Genomic DNA, 12,239 nt, shown 5'->3' with positions numbered 1-12,239 from the left:
AGTAAACAACTCCACTCTTTATAGTGAACGATCTCTGCCTGAAATGTTTGTTTACGTTTTGCTGGGGTTGAGATGAGCGTGATCGACGAAAGCATGGAAGATAACGTGCCGAATATTTCGTTGGAAGTTATTATTGGCAGCTACGAAGAGTTTCTACTTGGTTATAGGTTAGTGGAGAACGATGAGGTACGTTAAATTGCTTAATGCAGGGGTTCTTAAATCTCCAGAGAGATTTCAAGGGGGTCCATGAGTTTGGATAAGAAAACTTATGTAGACTTGTTGTTGGAATAGCTTCGGTGTTATCCGCCACTTGGCAATTTTTTCGCTGCGAAACACGTACGACGGCCCGAAGAAAAGTCGCCAAGTCCCTCTACTGACGCTATAGACGCCGAAAAATGAAAATCGCCAGCATAGAAAACAAAAGGGAAGTGGTGGACTATGCCAAAATTGTTCTGGTCCATGAATCACATAGAGTCAAGTTCACTTGGCTTTATCTATTTCACTAAATAGGCAAAGCCAGGTCTGAGGACCAGGACGATTCTTACCAATTTTTTTCTCGCTATAAATTTACTGTTGAGGGGCCAGTCAAAGATCCCGGCCTAGGAAGCTATACAGCCCCGCTGCAGGATGTGGGGTACCATGAAATTATTCGTCTTCTTTCTTAGGAAAGCATCGCATATATTACTCAATTGCTAAATTTGATTTTTGGTGGGGGGGGGGGGGTCCTGGGCTAAGGAATCGATAAATTGATTCAATAAATAAGACCCTTGGCTGATTTCTCACTTGTCCATGACTTGGAACACAGATCTTTATTCAGTTGGGCTTGACACATTGATAAAAAAAAAATCCAAGCACCAGCCAAATTTTTTAGCAGCCAAACATGATTTTTTCCTCAAGAAAAATTATCCTGCATTATGGTTTTTTTAAATACTTTTCTATAACTTGATAACTTTGCTTGTTGGACGACACATAGTTATAAAATCTGGAAATTTTATGTCTAACTCAGACTCATGTCTTTCATCAGGTGTAGAACATTTCGTGCCAATGCCAGTTTCTTAGTTGACCTGGTGCCTGGGATTTGTCAAGCCCTGATTTTCAAGGAACCATTTTGGCTGGTGTGGTTTTCCAAGACTTGAGGTGCAAATGAAAGCTTGCCCTTTTTGTCCCAAAAACAATGTTGCCACAGAAACTTGCAATAGGCTATCACCTAAGATTTGAAAGATCACCTAAATTTTTAAATCAGAAAATTTTGTGTCGCCCTTAGACTCAAATTTGGCAATCACACACACATTAACTTTAGGTACCAACGCCGATTTTCCAGTCGCCGTGGTGATCTGATGCTTGTCCAGCCCTGATGGGTGGTGTGAGCATTATTTAGTGAGCGTTCCTGGAAATAGTATAAACTTGGTGGTACTGCCTCCTGTGATGATGGGGCTTAGCTCTCACCCATTTCACATTATAGCTTTTTTTTTCTCTTTATTTTCTAGGGTTTTCAGTTTGAGCAGAGTTTCACGAACCACGCTCATGCTAGGTCTGTACGATGTGTGGCTTCCAATAATACAATGTTGGCATCAGGTGGTTCTGATGAGAGGATACAGATTTTCAACATGAAAAAGAGACAAGAAGTTGGAACTCTGCAACACCACAATGGTTTCTAAAATGCTTTGATTTCTTATTTTATTTAATATTTTATGTACAATATATCTTAATATGGATTGCCTAAGATATTATGATCGTTATTGAAATATTTTTAAATAAAAACTTAGTATTGGATATCATGTTGAGGGTTAGGTTTGAAAAATTGTTATTATCGCTTATCAAGTATATAGTGAGATATACAGAGTAGTACTTGGAATCACGTGTCTTGATTTGCAAGTAATCGTGTTGGTTGTGAACAAGAAATATTCATTAAAAATGCTTCAGCTTGCTAGCAAGTCTTCCACTTATGAGCTTGAACTTTACAAAAAAGGTTCATTCGACACATTAAATCTGTGGTGATTTGAACAAGTCAAAACCAAAAGAAATTTTCAGATATTACTGGCTTCAGATATAATATATGGGAATCACTTAAAAATTAAAATTAATTAGCATTACATTCTATGCAGAATAAAGAAGTAGATTTTTACTTACAAATACAACGCCGCAACAGGCAAATTGCCCAACGAGGTGGCTGACTTAAGAACATCATGGATCCCCGAGCCCTACCTACTACTTGCTACACCACACATGCACCCGCCCTCCCCCCCCCCCCCCCCCCCCCGCGGAACCCCCAACGAAGACAAATTTATTACAAAAATTATTATTTACAAAAATATTACAAGACAAATGTAATATCTGAAAGTAATATATTAATTTACTTATATATATATTACTTATTATATTACTTTCAGATATTATATCTGTCTTGTAATCAACTGTCACACAAAATTATATCATCAGATCAGATATCATATTATCACATCAGACAGTTATATATTTACCGAACGATAAACTTTGCGACGAAAAATAAAAATTGGCTTCAGAGAAAAACAAATGGAACAGCAGCAAGATGCAAACATGATTTGAAGTGCCAAAAACAAAAACATCTGTTTCAAAAGTGTTTCTCATTTACTGCTCCTAAATTTATGAATTCATTTCAGTCAAAAAACTAACTACTAATAATACTAACCACAAATATGAAATTTGCAAACATGCAAAAACCATTCAAAATTATGATGACATGTTCTGAAACTGTTCATAAAAAAAGCTAGATAAATATAAAATTAAATTTTTTTTTACATATTACTGCTTAAAACTATATATTTTTATGTGTATTAATGTTGTACCCAGAACATATTTGCATTATCTTGTTTAAATTTCACTAAATATGGATTGCCATTTTACATTGAACTGTTATATATCATGTCTTAAATTTCTTATGTTTTTCTATAACTATACTGCATACTTGGTAACTCACAATAGCGGCGAAAAAATTTAATACAATGTCTCTTTGGCTTCCTGGAAGGACTTAGTGTCCTTTGGGGCCACATAGTATATATTCATTATACGTGTATGTCTTTTTTTCTTTTGTATTCCTTTTCATGTGTTATTGTCCAGTATTTTATAGTGTGTATTTGTATACACACTACAACTACTGCATAGAATGCAATGCTAATTCTGCATATCTATAATCAGAGCTATGGTAATCGCTTTCTGGTTATATGATGAGAAAATAAGAATATCTTAGTGCAGAGTATAGATCTCTGCATATTAGCTGCTGCTTTCTTTCCCCGAGAGATTTAACTAAGAGTAATGCGAAGAAAAAATAATTTTTCTGAAGATAACAGTTGAATAGATATGTATAGAAGAATGGGTTTGGTAGCCCATGTCAATAAGATACTCTCCTAAAGTGCCAAAGAATGTTCAGAGGTGTCACAAGTTTTGAGTTTGATACCTGATTTGTAGAATCTTGTTAGAATCTTTCTTGATACTGAGGTAGAACAGATATGGTGATCGCAGAAAAATATTGCTACCGCAGGGAGTCCCATGGAATAGGTTAGCACACCTACCCCTTGGTGAGTATAAAAAAGGCAAAATGTCAAACTCTACCATTCGGAATCAGAAATAAACTGTAGGTCTCTGTCTAATTAACTATTGTGCAACAAAAATGATCAAACAAATAGAAGAATCATTGTTTCTTCTGCAAAATTGTGACCAATCGTGAAAGAGGGCAGCTACCAGAAATCGGCATATGTAGATTATGACGACTTTTTTTTCCTCTAAGTAGTGGAATTTGCATGCCTTATTATATGATTACATGCTGGAAATAACAGTACTAATATGGTTGTGGTGTGAAACAAATTAAAGCTATCACAATGATTATGTGTTTCACAGTTAATATGAATCAAACTCATTATGCTATGTACCCCTGTATTTGAAATATCTTACATTGAATTCAAACAAAACCGTAGAAAACATTTCTTATCTACAGTTTTAACTAAATGCAGTTGTAGCGAAAATCTTGTTTTTACAAACACTTTTCTAATCTCCCAAATAAGTTTACATAGGAACGATATAAAAACCTGGAATTCCTTTATAATGAAATTTTGTTATAGTGAAGTGATTTCTCTGGTCTCTTGGAGAAAGTTCATTATAATAGGATTTGACTATTTAAACTATCTAACATTTCCATGTGTGTTTTAGGTACAATAACATCTCTTCAGTTTTGTGGACCGAATCTGTTTAGTGCCAGTGAAGATGGTACGATTGCGATATGGGATGCCAAAACGTTTAAATGCAAAAATACTCTATCAGTGAACCAAAGGTTTGTGCAATATTTTCATTTTGCATGATGTGATTTTGGATTGTTATTGTATACCTGAATTATCTTTCAGTTTGGCGATGCTTTCCTGACACCCTGCACATATGCTTTTTCTCCTGTTCATGACTGGCCACTGTGTTTAGCACGTCTATAGTTGCCACTGGCCAGTTGGGGGGGGGGGGGTGGCTTTCTTAATTTTCACCTTTCCTGTCCAGAAAACATATAATTATTAACAGGTAATTATATGTTGTAAAGAGAGACATACATTTGTAAATAGAGAGGCATATTGAGCATGTTGTTGAAGCATTGCCCACTTATAAACACATCCGTAAAACAGGACTGAAAATCTATGATTGATGTATGCTATCTGTCCGAATAACATATAATTATGAATAATGCTTCAATGGCATGCTCAATATACCTCTGTGTTTGCAATTGTATTAAAATAAAGCTTATTAATATATTATTGTAAAAATGCTGATTCCTTCCCAAAGTGTTTAGACTCCACTTGATACAACACATACTTATTCCAGAATGCATATCTGTAATTTTTAATTCTGTTTCTACAGGAAGGCCATAAATTCATTTGCTGTACACCCAAGTGGTAAAATTGCTGCGTCAGCCCACAAAAATAAAAAATTACGAATGTGGAATGTAAACAGAGGAACTTCAGCTGTCAATCTGAAAAAAAGTAGGTATAATGTGTGCAGCGATACCCTTACATATCAACTAAATAACCAGCAGAGGGCGCTAGTCATCCACAATTGTCACTGAATGCTGTGAATGTATATTTATATATGAATATGTGTATCACTTAATGAGAGAATTGAGACTTGGAGTTGTTTAGATGCATTCATTCTCGACTACATTGTGTATAGTTAATAGTTCCTTTTTTTTTAATAGTAATTTTAATAGAAGTAAATAAATAATAAAGTATTTTAATTCAATCATAATATGGTAAATTATTTTGCTACATATTGAATTCACAAGTTGATTTCTTACATTACCCTATCATTAACATAGCACTAGACAGTCGCTGTGCAAACCTGGGAAATTCTAGCTATGCTGATTAAACTATACACATACATATTCGTGTTGCAGAGCATTGCATTGAAATATTTGTATTATTTTATAGGTGGCAATATCATAGAATGGTCTCCTAAGGGAGATTTCATGGTATTGAATTGTGAATCAGTTTTCAAAGGAATCGTGGAAGTGTTCAATAGCAAGGTAATCAAAAAAAAATTTTTAATTGACTTATTGATAGATAACTAAAAGAATTCACATTTGTCAACAAATTTCATGTGATATAGTTGTTAAAAATGGATCTCTGTGAAGGATTTATGCCATTCTGATTTTAAAATTATAATAATTTATTTAAGAAATTCTATATAATTGCACTGGGTCTAAAAAGTTTCCTTGCATTACTCATTCACCACTCAAAAGTGTGAAATTTCAGATGTAACTGAGCAGTGAAACAAAGATTGTTAGTTGTGTTTAAATTTATTGATTTCTCAACCATAATTTCTGGAATGGAAGCTTAGAGTAGTTTAGTACTGGTATGATTGTTTTAAGCATAGTAACTTATTGGTTTTTCTTGCAATATCTTATTTCAGAATGCTACCGATGTCCAAAAGATTGAATGTAATAAACCTGTCCATGCCATAACTTTTTTGAGTGTAAGTGTACAAAAAAATCTTATCATTTACTTTTTCTTTAAATACCTTCTTATAGATTTATATTTGCTCTATCCTATTGCATCTCTTCATGTTGTGTCCACAGTGATACTTCAGCTAACAAAGATAATTCACTCCAGAATCACGTTTGTTAGCCGAAATTTGATTTTCTATAGATTTCTAGAGAAAATCATTTAATTCATTCTAGGTACTTCCAAAATTTAGTGGTAAGTTTTTTGAACCTTCAAGAAGAGCTATAAAAAGACAAAAATTGGCCAGAGGCTGAAATGAATTGTTTCAATACTAAATAAATGAGAATTTGCAAACTCTGCAAGCATGCTGTCATCTACATCACTGGAGATACGACCCTGCCTTCCTTATTTCACGTACTGTGGCATGAGGCTACTTCGATAAATAGCTGAAATAGAGGCACTAGAGTAGCCTCTCTTAACTTACAGCAAATGATTCCCAGGTGGGACGGTAGAGACAGATAGCCAGTACGTAAAATAAGGAAGTTTGTGTCTCCAGTGGCGTAGATGGCACCCTGCTTGTCCAGTTTTCAAAAGGGCCTGCGTTTGAGTCCCAGCACAGACCAGATGACTTTCCTTTTGGAGTTCGCCTCAACATAATATCCACAAAATATCTGTTTCCTCAATATGGAAGTATATCTGTGGGAAAAGATTCCCAGGCACATGAATATTAAGTGGGCTTTAGTGAAAATAATTCTGATGATTATTGCTGTCAAAATTCAGATCACTACGTGACTGTATTAGGTTAGCTTGTGCATCCATATCATATCAATGAAAACATTCATTAGCCAAAACTGGAAAATTTCAAAAAAACAATTCTTGTTAGCTGAAAAATTCATAAGCAGATAATAAGTCATAAGTTCATTCTTTTCTTAGCTGAGGTATCACTGTATTCTTGGTTTTAATGCATAATAACAGTCTGTTCCTACTGAATAATGGCTTGTAACAATTTAAACTTTGATTAAAACTCATGAAAATTTTTGATTATCAGACTCCAATTTGACATCCTTAATTGGGATAAATAGTATTTTTCAAAATCTGCCTCTTTTGGACTCAATTCATTCTGGGTTTGAAGATGAATAATTGTTGACATAGCACACAATAAACTAGCATGGCTGATGTGCAGCATAGTTTCTGTTAAATTTCTCTGTCTGAACTATATTTGGGAAAGGCCAGAATTACAGATCATATATGCAAGTATGGCTTTCTAAGCTCAGCTTTGTAGAAGCCGGGAAGGGATTAAACAGCAAACTCCAATCTAATTTGCTGTTATACTCAGAAATGAATAATACAGTATGCTCTCTCTGCATAACAATGTTGAAGAGACCAGTAAAAATTATTATAAGGAATTGGTTTTGGAAGGAATCTAGTTCAATGTACATTATCAATATTGGAAATCTCCCAATCCGAAGAGTAATATTCTTATACACTTATTTATACTCAGCAGAGTCATAATGATCATAATTTCCTGCTTATAACAGGAAAAAGTCATAGTATAATCTATATATGCAAATTTTATTCACCAATCATGAAATCTTAAGTAATAGAGGAGTTGTTGGTTATATTTTTGTAGAAAAAATGCTGAATCTCTTCTACTCACATATATCTATATGCCACTAAATGAATTGTTAGAAAATATTTTTTTTCAAATTAATTTTTTTTAATTTATTTAATATTAATTTAATTCATTTATATGTAGAAAATTGTTGAAGATAGAAATTCTTTCTATTTAACAAAATTTTTACCACAATGCTGAAAATCATTTTTCTATTACAATTTTTTTATATATGATGAATATTTAGGTGTAATAAAATAGAATGACTTCATTGTATGATTGTTGACTTTGTGTTCATTGTTTTGATTTTAGAACTACTTGTGTGCTTTTGGTAAAGAAGATGGAGAAGCAGTCATTTATAATGTCAAAACAAGAAAAGAAATCAAAAGCAAGAAGTTGCATGATAACAGGTAACATTTTTGATCAGTTTTTCCTTTTCTGTCGTATCAATTAATACTTATGATAAGAAGGAATGCTAGCAAAATTTGAATACAGCTTGTGGGTGGACTTGGTGTAAATGTTAAAGACTTGGCTACAATTGTTTTTTCTTTTTGATGATGAAAAAAAACCACTTCATTAAAGAGACAGAATCAGCAAGAAGTTTTTCATTAATTTAATGTCCCTGTATATCAGTGCTCTTCAACTGCTGGTCCATAGAAACTTTTTATTTTTCCCAATCTCTATGCAGCCATTACATAATTTCAAACTTAAAAAATGAAGTACAGTCTCTAAGTTTCGTATAGCTTCTGTTTTAAGCTGTCAGCTGTTCTGCAAATTATTCTTCCTATTTATCTCTTACCAGTCTGCGAAATCTTTTATTTAATTATTTTTTTTGCCAGCCCATAAATTTTTTTTTCTCCTGTTTATTTATCTTTTCCAGGTCCGCATATTATGTCTCTTGTTTATTTATCTTTTGCTGGTCCACAAAAAAATTTTCATATCTATTTTTGCCAGTCCATTAATTACTTCTCTTTTTTTGTTTGTCTTTTGCCAGTTTGCAAATTATTTTTCTTGTTTTTATTTTTTGCTGGTCCATGTATTTCTCATATTTATCTTTTGCTGGTCCACAAATTACTTTCCCTACATATTTATTTTTTGCTAGTTCGCAAATTATTATTTTATATTTTACGCCTTTTTGCATATTATTTCTCCTATGTATTTATTGTTTGCTGATCCACAATTTATTTTTACTGTTTATTTTTGACAGTTCACAAATCATTTCTCCTTTTGTTTGTCTTTTGCCAGTCTGTAAATAGTTTTTTGTATTTATTTTTTGTCAGTCCACAATTATTTAACATACAGTTGGACTCACTTATAACAAAGCTGGAAAAAACAGTGGAAATATTTGTTATGCACTAACTTCATTCTATCCGTACCACCTTGATAAGCATAAAAGATAAACAATGCACAAAATTCATGAAAAATGGAAGGGCTTTGTTACACGTGGGAATTTTTAATATCCATGTTTGGTTGTAAGCTAGAATCCTACTATTTATTTTTGTTGTAGAGTCCTACTATTTATTTTTGTTGGTCCCCAAATTATTAAACAGATTCATTTTTTGCGAATCTGTAAATTTTTTCTATTTCTGCCATTCCACAGAATTGTTCAACCATTTTCACTGGTCTGGAGATGCAAAAAGCTGCTGTTTATTATATTATATTACCACTGTTTTATGGTGTTGCAACTGGGACGATTGAGTGGCCATAGTGACAGACTTGGATCGCAAGGACCTGGGTTTGAACCCCACCATTGCCACAGTGGTGGTCGACTAAAGTTGGTTTTCTGTGGTTGCCAACTTCGAGGCACGAATGCGAGCCAATCTCTCTGTTTAAAAGTCTCTCCACAGAGAGCAACAGGCCTACAACAGTACAAATATTTCAGTAATATTACACTTCACTCACAATTTGAGATAGCAGCATTGAAAAATCAGACAAAACACTAGATACGTGATACTACCACCATGAAGGCTGCCGTCACGTTCCCAGGTTCAAACCCATAGGCGGAGATTGACTTGGAAGTCTGGGGGGGGGGGGGGGGGCAAGGTCATTATTGCAGAGGGGGCACGATGATGATGATGTCAATTCATCTATACATATATACATTAGATCAGTCGACTCCACGTTTGACTCTTGGGGGGCAATGCCCCCCCCCCCCATATCTCCGCCCATGTTCAAACCAGAGGGAGGATATAGATATTTTTCCCTAGCAAGCTTGAGGTGACCACCTATAGATAGCTACATTTCCAACCCATCTCATTAATGGCAGTAAATTGCAATATAGTGATATGGCCAGAGTTGGTGTTTGGTGAAGTAGACTCTGCCACTAAGCCCGGCTTGAAGAGATAGATCTCAGCGACAGGATTGGCAAAGTCCTGGCGTTCATTCATGGTGGTTTATAGTGTTGATCAAATGTCAAGATTTTTGTGTGTGGATTTGTTAGAAGAAGGAAAAAGACCTTTACTTATTTTTTTATATTTTTTCCCCCACAGGATCAAAGGTCTCAAAGCAGTTGCATTGAAAACCAATCAGGGTCCTCAAAGATTACTCTTTTCCATATCTAGTGATGGTTATCTCAAAGCCTGGAAGTTGCGTTTGAAGCCAGTAAGAAGCTTTTTTTGCATAAAAATATATATAGTGTAGCTCTTGCTCATAAAAATGAGTGATTCGACTAGTCGCTCCTCTATATCATGCCAGGATTTATCAATGAATTGTGAGATTCTCAAAGTTATTGGTAGCCGTAAATTATTTGCTCATTAGCTTTTCTAAAGAAAAATCTTTTCACACTTTCCCCCAGAATTAAAAAAAAAATCACTCTTCATGCATAGGTATGATAAATGTTTTAATACATACTTCAGCGAAATATGTCTAAGATGGACACTAGATAAGACAGAATCCTGTCTTGAATGGACCTATTAGTGCTTTGTTATGCACCTTTTTTTATAAAACAGAAATCTGTCTAAAATAGAATAGTAGCCTACAGTCTGACATCTGTATTCACAGATTTCATATTCACAGTTTTCATATTTTTTGTCATGTTTAGACCAGTACTTTACATTGCTTTTGTTGTTTATTTTAACTGTGTGAAAAATATCCAATGTGTTGATTTTGAAACGTTTCGCTTTTAGAATAAAGCACTTTTCAAATGTATTGCAAAAGTTAATACCATGTGTCGACCAACTTGCTTAACATTGATAGTTCAAGAATCTTGATGTCATGAAGTGAGTATATATTTATTTTCAACCTCTCTGGTTAATCTTTTGTGTTGAATGCGATGCACGAAATCAATCATTGCTTTTTTTTTCTCGTATTGCACAAGAATTATGATTATGAGGGAATTTGATTATCTAATAAGAGTGTCATTTACAAATTCTTCACTTTACCCTGAATTTTATTTTTATTTGCCCTATGCAGGGTGTCCCATAAATTCATAGGAATTGATATATTTGAATACAGTTTACTAAAAACTTAATCTCGCACAGGGGTATTCTTTTTAATTCAGAAAATAAATTTAGTTCAAGATTTTGTCAAAAGAGAACTTTGCACTGAAGCAAATCACTGGAAATATGTCCTGTAAAATATGTAATCCGTGTCTGTAAATTGGTACCCTATAAAAAACAGGGTGTATAATGTATTTGCTCATATCTGAATTTTCCTGTTACTAGCACTTATATTCGATTTTCATTCGGATCAGGGTTTAAGATAGATAAAAAATTCCTTTAGCAAAAAAGCGAAAATGGGGAAAATCTTTAGCAAAATGATACAATGCTAATGATTGATGGTTGGATGTCTACTCGTTTCGTACCCCCTGTACGCATTTTTGCAAAAGTGGCTACTACTTCTTTCTCATTCTAAGATTTTCTTTCGCATTTTGTGAAAAATGCGACTTTAGCTTAAACCCTGATTCGTATGCTGACTATTGGTGGAGTGGTTTTCCTTCAGCCATGAATTGCCAGCTGAAGCTTTACAAACATTTCATACATCCTGAATTTTATAGGACTCTAATTTGCATATTCCCAATGATTTGATTTCTTGCAGTACTCACTATAATTTTTAGTTTTTAATCCTACAGAATAAATTATTTTTCTGCGTACTTTGGCTTGTCTTATTTAACATTTGCAGAAGTTTCTATTATTTTCTGTGATAAATATTTGAAGTTAATTTACTTTAACTTATTAAGCACTCAACTCTATTGTAGTTTGAATATTTTAAAACAATATGGTATGTGTCCCACCCCCACCTTTTTAATTTTAGGTTGAGCACTTTCCAGACATTGGACATTTACTTCATGATCCCCATCATCATAATGTGAATACTAATGTTTTGTAAGCACTATATGAATAAAGTTTTCACCATTCTAAAATTTTTGTATTTATTTTATTCATTAGTATTATTTATTTACATTTTTTGAATCATGTTTTCACTTGCCACTCATGCAATTGAATCATTTTGTATTCTTAGTGTTAGTTTGGCAAAAGTATGAAAATGGAATGTCGTAATTTTACACAAAAAGAAGGAAACAAGGTGGTGAAAAAATTAATTTTTCTTTTATTTTTAATTTCTCATATGATGGTTATTTTTCAGAGCATACTGAAACTTTGTCACAACATTCTTAAAAGAATCTTTCAAAATCACATTCATTTTCTTTTTAAAGTTACTACAGTGGGGAATTTCAGTTATTG

General features: G+C 33.6%; 1 protein-coding gene across 1 annotated transcript; it reads left to right on the top strand.

Moving 5' to 3' along the window:
- Positions 1-30: 30 nt before the first annotated feature.
- LOC149087738 (p21-activated protein kinase-interacting protein 1-like) lies at positions 31-11,918 on the top strand. Its single transcript, XM_089231619.1, has 10 exons — positions 31-186; positions 1,488-1,650; positions 4,183-4,303; positions 4,870-4,991; positions 5,436-5,530; positions 5,917-5,979; positions 7,873-7,970; positions 10,050-10,161; positions 10,686-10,778; positions 11,812-11,918. Exons 1-9 carry the CDS (start codon positions 73-75, stop codon positions 10,767-10,769), a joined length of 972 nt encoding a protein of 323 aa, XP_089087745.1. The 5' UTR covers positions 31-72; the 3' UTR covers positions 10,770-10,778; positions 11,812-11,918.
- Positions 11,919-12,239: the final 321 nt, after the last annotated feature.

This window comes from Pholcus phalangioides, unplaced genomic scaffold (assembly GCF_987345545.1).
Source record: "Pholcus phalangioides strain wild (caught in Gottingen) unplaced genomic scaffold, Ppha-v1.0 ptg000004l_1, whole genome shotgun sequence".
Lineage (NCBI taxonomy): Eukaryota > Metazoa > Arthropoda > Arachnida > Araneae > Pholcidae > Pholcus > Pholcus phalangioides.
Note: the sequence above shows the minus strand (reverse complement) of the source record. Positions and strands in the feature narration are given on the sequence as shown.

What these genes read in the sequence shown, in the direction of transcription:
- LOC149087738 (XM_089231619.1), top strand. Translation starts at nt 73, where the DNA reads ATGAGCGTGATCGACGAAAGCATGGAAGATAACGTGCCGAATATTTCG. An exon ending in ATGCCATAACTTTTTTGAGT is followed by an intron (nt 5,980 to 7,872) that starts GTAAGTGTACAA and finishes TTTTGATTTTAG; the next exon opens with AACTACTTGTGTGCTTTTGG. An exon ending in GGAAGTTGCGTTTGAAGCCA is followed by an intron (nt 10,162 to 10,685) that starts GTAAGAAGCTTT and finishes TTTCGCTTTTAG; the next exon opens with AATAAAGCACTTTTCAAATG.